General features: G+C 45.5%; 1 protein-coding gene across 12 annotated transcripts in view; it reads left to right on the top strand.

Moving 5' to 3' along the window:
• Nucleotides 1-16,215, top strand: part of DGKZ (diacylglycerol kinase zeta) — a 133,313-nt gene that overhangs the window by 98,527 nt on the left and 18,571 nt on the right. For 9 of the 12 annotated variants that reach the window (XM_081900981.1, XM_081900980.1, XM_081900985.1 and 6 more), the window contains 17 exons: nucleotides 179-295; nucleotides 394-465; nucleotides 2,444-2,539; nucleotides 2,671-2,753; nucleotides 3,776-3,836; nucleotides 4,635-4,748; nucleotides 5,032-5,172; nucleotides 6,238-6,316; nucleotides 6,778-6,833; nucleotides 7,245-7,307; nucleotides 7,555-7,628; nucleotides 7,752-7,863; nucleotides 8,478-8,677; nucleotides 10,119-10,219; nucleotides 10,827-10,906; nucleotides 12,396-12,440; nucleotides 12,713-12,782. In XM_081900981.1, coding sequence (XP_081757107.1) covers nucleotides 179-295; nucleotides 394-465; nucleotides 2,444-2,539; nucleotides 2,671-2,753; nucleotides 3,776-3,836; nucleotides 4,635-4,748; nucleotides 5,032-5,172; nucleotides 6,238-6,316; nucleotides 6,778-6,833; nucleotides 7,245-7,307; nucleotides 7,555-7,628; nucleotides 7,752-7,863; nucleotides 8,478-8,677; nucleotides 10,119-10,219; nucleotides 10,827-10,906; nucleotides 12,396-12,440; nucleotides 12,713-12,782 — 1,564 coding nt within the window. The remainder of the gene's footprint in view (nucleotides 1-178; nucleotides 296-393; nucleotides 466-2,443; nucleotides 2,540-2,670; nucleotides 2,754-3,775; nucleotides 3,837-4,634; nucleotides 4,749-5,031; nucleotides 5,173-6,237; nucleotides 6,317-6,777; nucleotides 6,834-7,244; nucleotides 7,308-7,554; nucleotides 7,629-7,751; nucleotides 7,864-8,477; nucleotides 8,678-10,118; nucleotides 10,220-10,826; nucleotides 10,907-12,395; nucleotides 12,441-12,712; nucleotides 12,783-16,215) is intronic. The other 3 variants (XM_081900978.1, XM_081900983.1, XM_081900975.1) reach the window with 1 other exon arrangement.

Raw genomic sequence — 16,215 nt, 5'->3', positions numbered from 1 at the left:
GCCCCCTGCAATCTGAAGTGGTACAGCCCATTCCTTATCACTTTACCCCCTGATTGCTACATCATTCTGCTGCGTGGGTAGATGTGGCCAGTGTTTGGAACAGACACACTGAAGACTGTGATTGTCTGGGACAGTTCTGTAGACACTAACTGGCTCTCTCCTTTTCCTTTCCTTTCAGTATCACAGTAAAGTTTCATGCTTCATGCTGCAGCACATTGAGGAGCCCTGCTCACTAGGGGCACATGCCGCTGTTGTCATCCCTCCCACTTGGATCCTACGGGTCCGGCATCCCCAAGTAGGTTGCCCCCTTGGGTTTCCTTTTCCATTTAAAACAGGGGCCTCATTTAAACCAGCTCCTTGTTTACATTGCTTCTTCTTTTCCCTCATCTCTAGAACCCACTAAAGTCAAGTAAGAAGAAAAAGAGGACATCGTTCAGGAGGAAATCCAGCAAGAAGGGTCCTGAGGTCAGAGAACAACTAGGATAGGGAAAGACTGAGAACTAAGATGCAAACTGAAGAGGTGGTGTGCTGAGAGGTCAATGGCAAAAATACCAGGCAATAGACTAGTGTTTGGGTTTTTCCTCCAGTGTTTTACTTATGAATGCTTTTAGCATGCTAGGGGAAGTGGAACACTAAAAAACAACAACTGTGCTCTCAAACAATTGCTTGGTTAATTTACAAATAGCAAACGTTCTAACTAACATATCAAAATAGAGGAGGTAATTTGATTTTCCTCAGTTTCAAGAAAAACAGTGAAATTGCGTGAAATCTCCCAAATGGAATCTCTGAAAGGGCAGAACTGCATTCTCTGTTCACAAATTAAGAACTGAACAAAATGTAATAATATAAATACTTGCATTACAAACCAATAATTGCACTGTATATAGAAAATCCATTTTTAACTTAAAGGTGGCATAACAAACATAAGAAGGATTAAATGCTGTAACTAAATGTATATAACCACAAAAAATGGAGAAACTTACACTGCTGATCAACCATGCAAGATAAAAACAGTTATGATGAATTCTCTGATCTAATCTGTGATGAATTTTAGAAGACATAGTTTGTCTTTGAATGATTTTATATTGGCTTAATAAGCAAATGTATGTATGAGCATTTTGATTGCTTAAGCATCCTCTTTTCAGCACCCTTCAGCAACATGAGGAAGTTTCCAGTTAAGCAGAATTTCCCATTTTGTCCAAACTGGGAAGTCATGGTTGCTATGTTGGGAAACTCTGGTTGACTGAAGGCTTCAACATTTCATTGTGCTGTTCTAGGAGAAAAGGGGTCAGTCATAGAATTCTAGCCTATTTCTGCTGGGAATACGGTTCAGTAACACATTCAGTTGCTTTTCCTAAGATAGGGACCCTGGGAATTTTTTTTGTTCAATATTTTTATTAATTTTCAAAGAAACAAAAGCATTACTTTTAAGAATAAGAAAAAGCATAAAATAAAACATTTAAAACAACTATATATACAATTTGTATTGAATCCACAGTATGGGATTACTTGAATCCCCTGACTTCTCTCTGCCCCCTCCCTTGGCTCCTTTATAATATAACCCTGGGATTGATGAGAGTTGGACCTAAACTCTGATCAACCCTAGCCAGGGATGATAGGGGTTGTGGTTCAGAAACATCTGGAGGGCCACAGATTCCCCATTTCTGTCATAGAATTACTAGTCTCCGGTGATCACTAATAATGTACAGTTTAGTTGCATAGTTACCAGCTGTCAGTTTACTAAGGGTGCTGTGTGCATATGCCTTTCAAGTAAACAGGATGGCTCTTGACTCGTTAGCAGAGAGACGCTGCAGCAAATGGAGGACCATGCAATACATTTTAAATCATTAAGGTTTAGTCACTGAATTTAAGTATTGTTTTTGAACGGAGGAGAACCTAGTTAATGCTGCTTTGATACCACATTGTCAATAAATCCTAAATATTGCTAACTGATCACATGGGATTAAAGGCTTGGGGAGCTTTTGCTTCCCTACCTGAGGCAACGTTAGTGTCAGTCCAAAAGGAGACAGCTTGTTTCTCAGGATGGTGGGGATTGAAGCCCAAAAGGAGAAAAGGCTGAAAACAACTTTGTACTTTTGTAATGAAACTTAGAAGGCTGGCAACCGATGGTTGAAGCTTCCAGTGGCCCAACTTTCCCCATTATATTTATGACTGTTTCCAGAGACCTTGACCAGAAATGAACATTGAACTCCAACTTCTGCCAAAGCCAAAATACATCCCTGCTTATATTTGCTCATGAAGAGGAGATCATGCATATTTGTCCAGTTTTACGCAACTTGTACTAACAGACTAATGTAGACTTTAATGGTGATAGTAACTGGGGTCCTACAAAAACAAACAAATTGAGCTTCCTGGGCATAAGCTCTTATTTCACCATAATCTGGGTCATTATCCTAAATCATTACTAATGTTATTTTTGCAGGAAGGGCGATGGAAACCCTTTGTCATCAAGCCTGTCCCAGCACCTCTCATGAAGCCGCTGCTTGTGTTTGTGAACCCCAAAAGTGGTGGGAATCAGGTAAGTGTATTTTTCAAGCATTTTATTCCATTGGTTGCAGATCATATGCTGACACATCTGTATTTTAGCCCCAGTCCTCCTTCAGTTTGTTTCTTAATTTCCTGACTCTCTTCTTGCTCCATAATTTTTAGGGAACAAAAATAATCCAGTCATTTATGTGGTACCTCAACCCTCGACAAGTTTTTGATCTCAGCCAGGGAGGCCCCAAAGAAGCGTGAGTATCTGTCTGAATGAGTCTTAGCCCCATCCCAGTAGAGAGGCCTTTTCTAAAAGACACAGGACTGAAATTCCTGGCAAAGTCTCCACATACTCTGTTTGTGTGTGTGTGTGTGTGTTTACATTTGCATCCTGTCTTTCTTCCAAGGAGCAGAGAGTGGCACTTTAGTATCAGAAGAGTGGGAACACCTGATGTTCTGTCATTTTTCAAGCTGGATGACCCATGCAATCTAAGCTACTGTTGGCTGTATAAAGCAGGGCTTTTCAACTGGTGGTACTTGTACTGCTTTATATACAGTGAAGTACTTTAAGTTGAAAAGTGCTGATGATGGTCTAAAGAGAGAGTGGAATAGAACAAAATGAACAACCCTATGAGGTGAATTAGGGAATCTTTGGCTGAACTGCAATTCCCATCAGCCACAGCAGGCTTGGCCAATGCCCAGGGGTGATGGAAATTATTGTTCAGCAACATCTGAAGGGCCCACCTGGGCTAAGAGAGAGACTTTTCACACGCAGATAATGAAGCAGACTTCAGGGCAGAACCTTCATTTCTCAAATTCAACACAAGTCCCTAGCAGCTATGCTTATTTTCACTTAGGGCCCAAGTGCAGCAGAAAAAAGAACTACTGTTTACACCTAACCAGGACACCTTCTGCTTCCTGGAGGAAGGAGAATCTAATAGTGCAGGCCTACCCATGTCCACTCAAAAGTAAATCCTATTGATTTTAGTGGAGCTTTCTCCCAAATAAGTGGGGTTGGGAATTCCTAGTCTAAATAACATCATTACAGTCCTTCTTTCCCAGTACCCTCTTCCTCTGATTTTGGCCATACAGCTCTTTCTGGTAACATGAAGATTGTGCCAGATTGAGGATTGGTTTCAAAGACAAATATGTCTTGATGGGTTCTTACTCGGCTTCTACATTTCTGAAAGATTACATGAAAACGAGGGGTTGCTTCCTGTTGATGCTGCGCATTCCGTTCTGGTCCTCTTAACTATCACTTCTTCTGGGCTTTGTGCAGGTTGGAGATGTATCGCAAAGTGCACAACCTACGAATTCTGGCATGTGGGGGAGATGGTACGGTAAGTGGCCGCAATCCTTTGAGCACTTGATGAGTTATGAAGAGAGCCAGGGTTTATGTCATAACACCACGAGAGGACCAGGATCAGGCCAAAGGCCCATCTGGCCCAGGACTCTTCATACGGTGGCCAACCAGACGTCTCTGGGAAGCTTGCAAGTAGGTCCTGAGCGCAACAGCACTATCCCTACTTTTTATTCCCAACAACTGGCATTTGGAGGTGTATCACCTTGAACAGTGCAGATAGAACACGACCACTATGGATAGCAGTCATGGATAGCCAATTAAGAGACAGTTCATTGGCTCTAAATCAAATGAGAAGAATGGGTCCACCAAGTTCTATAATGCACTCATCATCATTCAAAACTACATTGCCCAAGATGCAGTGTGTTTCCTCTTCAACTAAGACGCTAGCTGAATTGCATGCTAGTGACAGTGCTTTTTTGGGAGCAAGGCCTGCATTGGTGGTTTTGTGATTAGCGTGGCTGCAGTGGCTGCTCAGGTACTGCTACCCTGCTGACCTTTACTCAACATGCCACTTCTCTCTAAACTATGAGCTGCTTCTACATAACTCTTTAGTATTCACAGATAATTCTTTTTTTGCTTTGCTTATGACCAGTAGGCTCCAAACCAGATTAACTGGCAACTCATGGGGTCTTCCCCCAGTTCCTAACAGCTTCTCTCTTTTTGTCCTTTTTTGGAGTTTGGCCTATATTGAGAAAACAGCCATGTGCCAAAACAAAGGCAAGGGAAGCTCCTAGCCGAATTTCTGTCTGAACCTTTGTCTTTCTTGGCTAAATAGGTGGGGTGGATCCTCTCCATCTTGGACCAGTTGCGCCTGAACCCTCCACCGCCTGTGGCCATTCTTCCCCTGGGGACCGGAAACGACCTGGCAAGGACGTTGAACTGGGGTGGGGTAAGACTGCCACTTTGGTACCAATGCTAGACTTTACTGTATTCCAGGTCAGCAGTGGGGTGTGAGATTAAATGGAATGTGCTAAGTCAGTCCTTCTTAAGCCAGTATTATCTATAGTGACTGGCAGTGGCTCTCCAGGTTTCCAGGAAGAAGTCTATCCCAGGCCTGCTTAATATGCTGGGGATTGGACCTTTGATACTCAGCCACAGCCCTTCCCGAAAAGAGGTCACTTAATGCTCGCTATCTTGCATCAGTCCTTCACGGAGAACATCTCGACCCACAGGGTTACACGGATGAGCCCTTGTCAAAGATCCTGTCGCACGTAGAAGAGGGGGAGATTGTGCAGCTGGACCGCTGGAGTCTGCAGGTGGAGCCAAATCCTGAGGCAAACGCTGAAGAGAAGGATGAGACGGCGGCAGACAAGGTGAGGCCTACAACACCATCATGCCCTTTTAGGGCCAGCTGCTACAGTCTCCCCACCAAAGATATACTTAGTATACTTCTGTCTGGTTTCTTTCATGGTGGGTGAGGTGTGTTATGGCAACTGCAACTGCCCCTAGCTAACCTAATGGTTTTTTCCATGTATGTAAAGTAAGCAAGTAGGATAGCAATGAAGAAAGTAAGATGGGGAAAGGAGGAGGATAGCCAATTTGCCCAGTGGGAAAAGGTTAACCACAGCATATTTCTTTTGGGGATTGTGGGATGAGAGCTACCTCAACAATATAGAAACTTATTTGTGTATGCAACTACAGCCACTAGAATGATATTTGCCCAAATATGGAAAGAAGAAGAAGTCCACACCAGAGAAGAATGGCTTACAGAAATTAATGGAATTTGCAGTAATGGTGAAATTTAACTGGAAGAATTAAGAAATCAAAACAACAAACTTTTTATTAAGGAATGGAAATGTTTTGTTGAATATTTACAAGCAAATTGCAAACAGATTAAGACACTAGCAGGATTGTTTAAAAACTTGCAGTTTCTAAAACATATATGATAACAGATGATCAACAGAATAAGTGGAAACAATAGGGATATGCGGGGGGGGGGGTGTAAAAACTTTAAGGAACCGCAGAAAGATGAGGAGGAGAGAAGTCAAGGTTAAAATTTTGAAATATTATTGAATGATCATTGAAAGGTGGGTTTTTTGTTATAAATGAAAATTAAAACAAAAACAAAACAAACCCCACTATGGCATATTTCTAAGGATCTCCATTCTCTACTTTTAACCTTAATGCACTCTTTAAGGCTCCCCACTCCAGGGCTTTTCATCCCTTGTCTCTTGATGTTCATGGCACTTCTATGACAAAACCCTGTTGTCCTAACTACTGTTTCACCCTATCCATCCCCCTCATGGGTAGGAGAGCATTTTTCCATTGAATTCTGCTTTGCTTAGTCACATGTGGGTATTTACAGAGTAGCTGAAAAGTCATTTCACCTTCAACAGATCCTCAGATTTAGTGGTGTTTCCTCTCACTCTCAATTTTAGCTCCCTCTTGATGTCTTCAACAATTATTTCAGCCTTGGTTTTGATGCCCGGGTGACACTGGAATTCCACGAGTCCCGAGGTAAATAGCAACAACAAGTGGGATGTGGCCAATGCTCTCAGTGCACCGTGCTTGGAGGGATGGCCTCCTGTGGGGAAACCACACCTATGATTTTGGAGGTCGTGAGCTGAAAGCAGAGGGCTTAATCAGGAGGGAGAAGAAAGTGACAAGGAGTTGGCTTCAAGGTACAACAAATGCCTTTCAACAAGAGGGGTAAAGGTCCATGTTATTATTTGTGCTAAACTAGCACTAATCCCCTAATACTGTCATAGAGTAGAGCGCTGTGTAAGTACATTGTGGCAAGAGACAGTGAACTTTGATAGCAGATATTGGGTGGGGGGCTAGAGACTTTCTGCTGCTTTTTTCTAATGTGGGGAGATGAGCATGCAGAGAAGGTTCTTCTGTGATTTAACCAGTCATGGAGACAGAAATGTGACTTACTGGCAGCAAGTAACCCATAGCAACCTTTTTTTCCCCTGCAGAGGCCAATCCAGAGAAATTTAACAGCCGATTTCGGAATAAAATGTTCTATGCTGGGGTAAGTTCACTGGGATGTCCTTTCACAGCCCAGTTAGGAATTGTTGCCTTGGTCTCAGTGTGTCCCGAAAGATTTTCACTGTAACATGTGGAGCATCTGGAGGGCAGGCCATACTGTAATGTTTTTCTTCCCAGGGAAGCCTTTAGAACAGGAGTGGGGAACTTCCGCCCTGTGGGCCAATCTTGGGGGGGGGGTCAGTTCCCCTAATCTGCCCACCCATAAACTGACATCACTGGTGACATCATTTGATGGGGGGGAGATGGGATTTAATCCTGACTGGGGTGCATGCCTTGTTTAGAGGTTAGTGGAGCCAAGGCAACATGATCAAAGTGCGCCTCAAGAGCGCTGTTTGAAATTAGTCAGTGCCTGATCAGCCTCTGTGAACTAACTCAGTTTCTCTTCTTCTGGCAGACGGCGTTTTCCGATTTCCTCATGGGGAGCTCCAGAGACTTAGCAAAACACATCAAAGTGGTGGTGAGTGAGCTGTGGGGCCACCAGGCGCTTGGAGGGCATTGGTTATTGATTGGGTTGAGAAGGTCATTCTGCTGCCGTGTTAAAGATAAACCCTGCGGAAGGCATCGAGAGGACAAATGCATCTTTGGGAAAGATCAAGGCGCTAAGAATTTTGTTCCCTCACGAAAGGGATAGAAAGAACGCCTGAGGTTCTTCTGTGCTGCAACCAGCCTTAACAGCTGACTGTCGCCTTTTCCTCTTTCATTAGTGTGACGGGACAGACCTGACCCCCAAAATCCAAGATCTGAAGCCACAATGCCTTGTCTTCCTAAACATTCCAAGGTGAGTGGTAACTCTCCATGTCGGGGAGTGTTCCCCCTCCTTTGAACTCCCTTCCAACGCTCAGGGATCAGAGGTGTGCTATCCTCTGCCAACACACTTCCCCTCCTTCCTGTCTACGTGCAGGTACTGCGCAGGCACCATGCCTTGGGGCAACCCCGGGGAGCACCATGACTTTGAACCCCAGCGCCATGATGATGGCTGCCTTGAGGTCATCGGCTTCACCATGACATCCCTGGTAAGCCAGGGCAGCTCCTGATGGCTGATCTCTGGGGTCATCAAGGACAGCAGATGCAGCTGGATTTGGGGTGGGGACTGGAATTTCTGGCCTCTATGACACTAACACTGGTGCAACCTGAACAAGTAAGCAAGACCAACTAAGATGCCGCTAAGCCTGCCTAGCTGACAAGGACAGTGCCAGCCTCTTGATCTGATGTTTAACTCTTAGCTTGCCCAGAGGAGCTGTCTGACACAAGTATTAGACTAGATAAAATCATAGAACTGTCGAGTTGGAAGGGGTCTCGAGAGTCATCTGGCCCACTCCCCTGGCTCAGTGGTAGACATACGTCATGCGTGTGGTTTCAGCTCCCAAGTTCATCTGCTAGCATCTCTATTTAAACATTAAAGAGTCCTCAGAAGAAGCAGGAACTAGGAACTCTGGGCAGCCACTGCAAGTCAGAGTTGGGAATACTAGGCTGGAGAGGCTGTTGATTTGAGTCATTGCACAGCAGCCTCAGATGCTGCTGGTAATGGGAAATCATTTCTTTTCCCAGGTTCAGGTCATGTGCAATCTCCCGCTGACGTTGCTCATTGGTTAGCCCTTCCTGTTCAACACTCTTCTTCCTTTTGTAGGCAGCACTGCAGGTGGGCGGCCACGGAGAGCGGCTGCACCAGTGCCGGGAGGTGCTGTTGACCACGTCCAAGGCCATCCCCATGCAAGTGGACGGAGAGCCCTGCAAGCTGGGGGCTTCCTGCATTCGCATATCCCTGCGCAACCAGGCCAACATGGTGCAGAAGACCAAGAGGCGCAACTCCATGCCTCTGCTTAATGAGTACGTTCTACCTGACAAAGGGACCACCCCCAAGGCTTTGCGGTGGGGAGTGAAGGTGGCTTTGCCTGTTCAAAGTGTAATAAACCTTTTTGCATGGAGGCGAGCCATAGAGCTTCCTCATCCTTTAGCAGGACTGCCTGCTGTGAGCTTAGCTGCTGAGTTGAGTGGGATTTCTATCCTACTATATCCCAGAGATTTGGATTAAAATGCATTGGAAACCATCCTAAAGGCAAGTTCTAATACTATGAAATGTAAGATATATAAAACCCAACAGAATTAAAGTCTCTACAGACAAATGTATTGGGTTCTCTAGCTATGCAGCACTGAGTCTTCTGAAGTCCAAAAAACACCGATATTGAGCACACACACACACACACACACACACACACACACACAGCAAGCATAAAAGCGTAACTGCCTTTTCTCAGCTGCTTTATCAGGAAGGCTCTGCCTTGTCCTAGTCCTAAAGGCAAGCAGCTGAATGATTAATGGAGGAAGCAGGGTTATATGAGCCCACAGAGAGGGCTCTGTGGAAGCAAAGTTCCTTCTCTGCTATATTTTCTTTTGGGGGAAGGGAGTAGAGAGTTGTATCACAGACTCCTAGACACTAAAGAGGGGCACAAGATCTTAGGTGCACAGCTTCCTACATTGTACTGCTTGGGAGGGGGTGGGTGGGAAGGAAAGTTTTTATTATGCTGCTTATCCCATTCAAGGCATAATGAAAGGTGGGTGAGGGGGCAATCTGTGAAAGCTCTATGTCTTTCCTGGCATTCATACTCTTCTTGGCAAGCCTGTTTTCCTGTCCCAGGTACATCTACATGGCTGCTTGTTACGCTTCCATTTGGCATTGTAGTGCTGAGCTAGCAACATTTAACCCCCATCTTCAGCTCTGTCCCAGTACTGAGACTATGCTGGTCTCCTGCCTCTCTACATTGCGCATGAGGCCTTGCTGCAAGTTTCTATCATGCTTGCATAAAGAAGCACATTCCCAAAGAAACCAGGAATTGTGCCTCCCTTCCTTTTGGCCTGCCTGCATTTGTACATGGGAGGTGGCAATTGGGGCCAGTGTTAGGGAAGCAACCTGCATGGCTAGAGACATAACGGGGGCCCAGGGGTGTCCCGCCTGCCACTTTGTTTTTTCTTCTGATTTCTCAAAGACTGGATGCCCATTTTAGTGCTGAAGAGCCAATTGCAAATGCAACTGTTGTTTTGAGTTCCTGTCCACTAGTCAGATAACAAGTTTTAAAATGCTACAATGCTACTCTTAATTGTTGTTGTTGTTGTGCATGGGGATTTTGTATCACATTCTGGGATTTTCCCCCCCACACCCCATATCTCCCCCTCTTTCCCTCCCTTCCCTCCCACAACAATGCTGTCTTCCTTTCCCTAAGCAGCCCCACCTTAATTAAATCAGCACTTTTCCTTCCTGCTGCGCAAACAGTCAGCAGCCCGTTCCAGAACGGCTAAGAATCCGCGTAAGCCGAATTGGCATGCACGACTACGAAGCACTTCACTACGACAAGGAGAAGCTCAAGGAGGCCTGTGAGTAGCTGCTTCCACAGCCCAGGCTGCTGGAGCCTCTTTAGCTAGAAGGTGCCTAGAACAACTTGCAGGGACTTTCTGGAGCCATTTTATACTTGCACACCTTTGTCCATAACAGTACAGCATGTGGGCAAGTCGCTGGCACCTTCTGCCTTTCTGTCAGCCTATTCAAATGCATTACTCTAGCATGGCAGCATCTTACCATATAATTAGTCTTTTTTAAAAAAAAGAGCCCTCACATCAAAATTCCCTGTATGCGCGAAAGCTAACACATCTGTGAGAGAAGGCTTCTAGTCTAGCATTTCTCCCTGACATATTAAAATTCCACATGCACAAAGATTTTGTCCGTTAGATACCTTCAGATAAGTAGCTTCCCGTGTGCATTGTGAGATGGTATGATGCTTGAGATGGAGGGGACCCTGAGGATCATCTAGTCCAACCCCCATCAGTGCAGGAATATGCAGCTGTCCCATAAGGGGTTCAAACATGCAACCTTGGTGTTGCATCTATGATTTGTCCCCTAGCTTCTGCTCACTGAATACCTGATACACCAGGAATGTATTTAGCAGGTTCAATGGTATTTGTTGATAACATTTTTACTTTCCAGCTGTGCCCTTGGGAATTATCGTTGTGCCAGGAGACAGTGACTTGGAGATATGCCGGACCCACATTGAGAGGCTTCAGGAGGTGAGATGCAAGCAAAACACTTGGAGAAGGGGAGAGTGTAACCTTGCTATAATTCTACTACCGTTCAAGTGACATACCACTTGGATATCCCTGCTGCCATAGTATCTGTGCTTCTCCAGTTGTAATTAACTGCTCCTCAAATGAAATTTAACAGTTGACTGAGCAAGCAGGAGTTGCCTCTGCTTACGATTCATAACATGCAGAGCAACAGGAAGTAGTTTAGTTATGCCTCTGCATAGTTTCAGAGTCGGCCTAAATGTCCCCGCTGCCACCTGCCCCATACAATTAAAGAAATGTGGGGGAAAGCTGTTAACCTACATGAACAAAACCAGAACAAAGCTCGGCTTTGTATGCGGTGTAGTTTTGGTAAAAGCAAAGAATTCAGTGTAAGATGCCCTGGGAATTTCAATGAAAGCAAGTAAATATGCCTACAATAAATAAATAAATAAATAAAGTCCTCGGTTCTGATGTAACCCAAGGAGGTAACTCCTAGTTGGGAGGCGGTCAGGGGTCAAGGTAAGTGCAGGCTCATTCCCACGTTGCTTTATATGCCGGAGGAAATATTCCAGGGTTGTATCCAACTTAACTGATACTCGGAATAGACCCCCTGAAATAAATGAAATGAGTTGTGTCCATTGATTTTAATGAGTCTACTCTGTGACTTACGTTGGATGCATTCTACTTTGTAACAAGTGTTTTGCAAATATAATAACGGCTTCATGCCTCGAACCTGGATAGAATTTCAGTTATCTTGCCTAGTGTTTTAGTTACATGGATTTTGTTCCTCATTTGTCCAAAGCCTCATCACTGTGATGCCTCCAGTTCTAAGTGAAGCTTGCACCTTACCTGGCAGCTTTTGTGAATGACACACCAACATTTTTGTTTAGCTGGGAAATGTCGTTGACTTCCTGCTTTGGCTCAAGCCAATAAATGCATGGAGAAATCCGTTCCCTGGAGCTTGGTTACAAAGGAAATGAGATGGATGGGCAATCTTCCGTAAACTGCTTTCTCTCTTTCCCTCCCTTTACCTGCCTTTATGGATTTGCCCTTTGTCCAGCCCTTAGGTGTCAGGCAGGTAGTAAAACACACTGCACCGGATGTGGATATAGTGTTCAGGGCAAAAGAACCTGGAAGCTCTCAAGCTTGATTTTGGTCATAACAATGATTATGAGAAGCAGCTGTGATCAAATTGCCCAGCTGGGAAAGCCAACATAGCCTGGAGCTCATTGTGAAACTAGGGCACTTGGACTGCCATGGCACATGGCTTCTTCGCTGTCTTTTCCTCCTCGTCCTCCTCCTAAATTTCTTTCCCACACTTGAGACCATTTTCCTGGCTGGTGCTGGTGCAATCTTGCTTTTGGATTACACTGGCCAATATGGAGGCTGGCTGCTCCAGAAGGTGTGAGGAGCACCCTGCTAGTTCCTACAGCTATGGGGATGCAAGCATATCCTAATGGTAGCGGTAACCCAGCTCCTTCCCTTTCCACAGGATTTTCCTTCAGGCCCTTCCACTATTCAGAGCCTGTTTCCAGAGGTGTGTATCTTTTCTGTCTCCACCTCCCCTTTGTTGAAAGACTCTTCTCCCCCCCCCCATCCCTTCTGCCTTTTTTGTGCATGATGAACTTGCATCAGTATCTGTCCAGTGCATCTGTCTTGAGCTGCATCCATGTGCTCTGTGCCTTCCGCTTTGTGTCAAAGCATGTGCCTTGAGTCCACCGGAGGCATCTGTGCTGGAACAAGCCAGAAGAGGTTTTGAAAAGAGGGTAGGAAAAGAGACCTGATTCTTTTTTGCTTGCTTTGATGCAGGAAGGGGATGGAGCCAAACCAAAGACATTGTCATGCCAGAAACTGTCCCCCAAGTGGTGCTTCCTGGACTGTGAGTACATACGTATATGTGTGTGTGTGTGGAGCGGATATGTAAATATATACTAACTCTGTAGTCAGTAGGTGGGGGCTCGGTTCATCAAAGGTTCCATGACTAATGCTACGGAAATTTGTTGCCAGAGCCATAGATGCTGTAATGGAATATATTTCTATAATTATAATTTTGTTTTATGTAGAGCTCAAATAGTGCTGGTCAGTACCGTTGGAAACGTCACTTGTTCCATGTTGCCTTTTGAATTATTTCCTTTGCTTCTCCTGAGTACAAAGGAGCACAAGACATTGCCTCAATCGAACCATTGATCTATCTAGCTTTCTCTTATCTATACAGACCAGCTGTGGCTTTCCAGAGGGTCAGACCAGGAGACTTTCTGAACACTACCTGGAGTTGTCAGGGATTGAACTTGCGGCATTTTGTGTGTTAAACATGTCCTCTGCTACTGGAAGAATGGTTGGGCTGGGGAGTCCTGAGGCCCAAATAGAGAGGCCTGAGAGGGGCCTCCTTTGACCACAGGCCCGGAGTTTCCCATTCCTGCTGCAGGTAGTTTGGGCTTGCTGCTTTAGGACTTGTTATAGGGGCTAGATTGTAATAAATCCACCTAAAAGGTCCTCATTTATTTGTTTCTATGGTCTTTTATATGGTAAATACCATAGCTCAGTGATCGAACCCATTCTTTGCATGCGGAAAGACTCAGATTCAATCCCTGATATCTGCAGGTAGCACTTTTGCCTGGTGGGCCTTACGAAAAGTGACCAGCCAATCCTCATCAGGCCACATTGGATAGGTGGCTGAGTCTGCATACCTGTCAGTCACCTGGCATCATATGACATTAATCCCACTGCAGAGCAGTGGAACTTGCATTCAGTGCTTAATTTAAACAGCTCCAAATACAAGCCATGTTGCCAAGGAGCCATTGAGAGCATGCTCTTCAGTTCCTGGTTGTTCCTTGGCAGCTGTGGCTTTTCCTATCTCACACCTGACATCGTAGTGACATCAGGTGAGTGGCAGCTGGGTATGGCTGGCCAAAACAGCCACACACTCACACCAAATTGGGTGATTTGGCAGACCTTAATTTGGTACATGAGCAGGACGTTTGTCAACCCTGGTGAAGACAATAGTCAGCTAAACTAAGGCAACTTTCTGTGGTCCAGCAGAGCAGAATCGAGGCCTCAGTGAGAGAGTGCTGATTATTCCCTCGGCAGGAGGTACTGCTGGATCCTACCAGAGCACTGTAGTAGCAGGGAGTGAAGTTTTCATCTCTTGTCATTTTTTTCACATTGGGCTGTCTTCTCTCAGCTACATTAGTATTGCTGTTCTCCAGCAGATGGCTCTGTAGGAAAAGGCATGAGGGAGACGTGGCAGTTTCGCCCAGCCACCTTCAGCAGTAGTTTTTTGGGACCAGTGAATATGCTGCATTCAGAGTTTCCTTTTGTACATCAAATTCAATTACAGCTTTTGCATTGGGGGAGTAATGAGAGGGAGAGAAGGAAGACTGGCTGGTTTTGTTTTGTTTTGTTCCTTTGCTGGGCCTGTGACCCAACCGGCTGTGTTTTTGCATGAACCCCCAAGAGCTCTGCAGGGCAGCAGAGTCTTGTTTACAAACACAGCTTTGTTCCAGCTCCTCTCTCAGCCCCTACTCTCTCTCTCTCTCCTCCTCCCCACCACCACCACCTGAAGGGTTGATTCTGTGTTCCTATAGCCTTCCAGACTGCACATTTCACTTTTAACTAGCACATTTTATTTATTTCTGCCCTTTCTCAGTTTTGGTTTGAGCAACAGTGTGAGACTCTCCCACAGGCTGGGACAATAGCGGCTTTTGTGCCCCTGTAAGCAATGTTGGAATGAGTTCCCAAAGACACGGGGAGCAACTTGCATGGCCCATTGAGCTTCTTTGCAGCCCTGTACCTCAAAGCCATGAGGCTTTCCTCCACCAAGATTATAGCAGGCAGCAACAAGAAGTGTATTGGGGGCCCAAAGGGATGGGGGAAGCACCTGGTTCAGTGGGATTTGGTACTGACCCAGAGAGATCCCTGGAGAGAGCAAGAGACTAACATGGGTGGGTTGGAGTGATGCCAAGCCATCATGTAGTGCTTAGTTAAACTCTGGAGCTCACCCCGCAGGAAGTAATGACAGTCCCCAACTTCGATGGCTTTAAAAGAGAATCAGGCAAATTCATGGGAGATGAGGCTGTGAATGGCTACTAGCCATGAAGGCTGGGCTCTGCCTCCATTGATGGAGGCAATATGCCTCTGAATGCCCGTTGCTGGAAATCACAAGTAGGGGTGAGGGCCCAGGCATCTGGTTGGCCAATCTACAAACAGGGTGCAGAACTAGATGGCTCCCTGATCCAGGGAGGCTCTTCGTAAATTCTTACATCTTGACGTGGTAGGGAATGATTTGACCTCAAGCGCCTTTTGTGTTTACAGCCTGAAGGACAAAGCTTCCCTTCAAACTACCGTACTTTCCTCCTCATCCCATTTTGCCTTTTCCCAGTCTCCCCCTCACAGTTGTCTGATGTTATTTATTTTTATTTTTTAGATCCCTTCCAGTAACTCCCCAGCGCAGATCTCAAGGAATAGTATGGTGCTGACCTTTGAATCCGAGTCAGCTGCAAAACTGTTAGCTTCCCTCTCCCCCTGTCCCAGCCCCTTGCTCTCTCCAGAATAAGAGGAAATCGCTCTTCCAAATCACATCATTACGTAGCCTCTGATCCAGAGGGAAAGGGATAAGATTGCCAGCATTGCTGTTGTGTGTATGATTATGGGGTCCCACTGGGAGGGAGTCTCTTGTGTGCACCACATATCACGAGGAGGAGCCCATTCTCAGATATGGTTGCTGCAGATTATTTTCTTCTTTTCTGCCAGTTTCCCAGCAGCATGTTCCAAACTGAGGAAAATGCGTTGGAAGAAAAAAGGTTGGAGTGGCATTCAAGGGCAATGCAGGCTCATTAAAATGGTTGAATTACTGGCCTTCATCAACAGTTCTGTGGCTGTAAATCTCTCCCCAGGACAGGATAAACGAGGCTCTTTCACTCCTCTAATCTGCTCTGGCTTGTGTCATGGACACCCCTCCCTCCCCTCACTATTTCTGCTCTATTCCCAAGGAGAATTCCCCGGTCTTTGTAGGGCCCAGCCATAGCAACCTCAGTCTGACCACTTACCTCCTCAGCCTTATGGAGAACTCCCATAATGCAACAGGGTCAGCTTACCTGGGCTGTAGTCCTTTGTCTCTCCCCACCCCAGCTTACCTCGGATCACTGCCCCCAGGAGTCCTCAGATCATAGTTATACAGTGAACAAATTGAGAGTACCGGTATTTGGGGGCCTGTTCCAATGGATGTATATTTGTTTTATTTGGCCCCGCTCCCATAATCATACAGCTGTGTACCTCAAAATCTTCTGCATATTTTACCAATGCCTTTTGTGTAA

The sequence above is a fragment of the Podarcis melisellensis genome (assembly GCF_964234715.1).
Source record: "Podarcis melisellensis genome assembly, chromosome: 1".
Taxonomy (NCBI): Eukaryota; Metazoa; Chordata; class Lepidosauria; order Squamata; family Lacertidae; genus Podarcis; species Podarcis melisellensis.
This window is presented reverse-complemented; position numbering and strand designations above follow the sequence as displayed.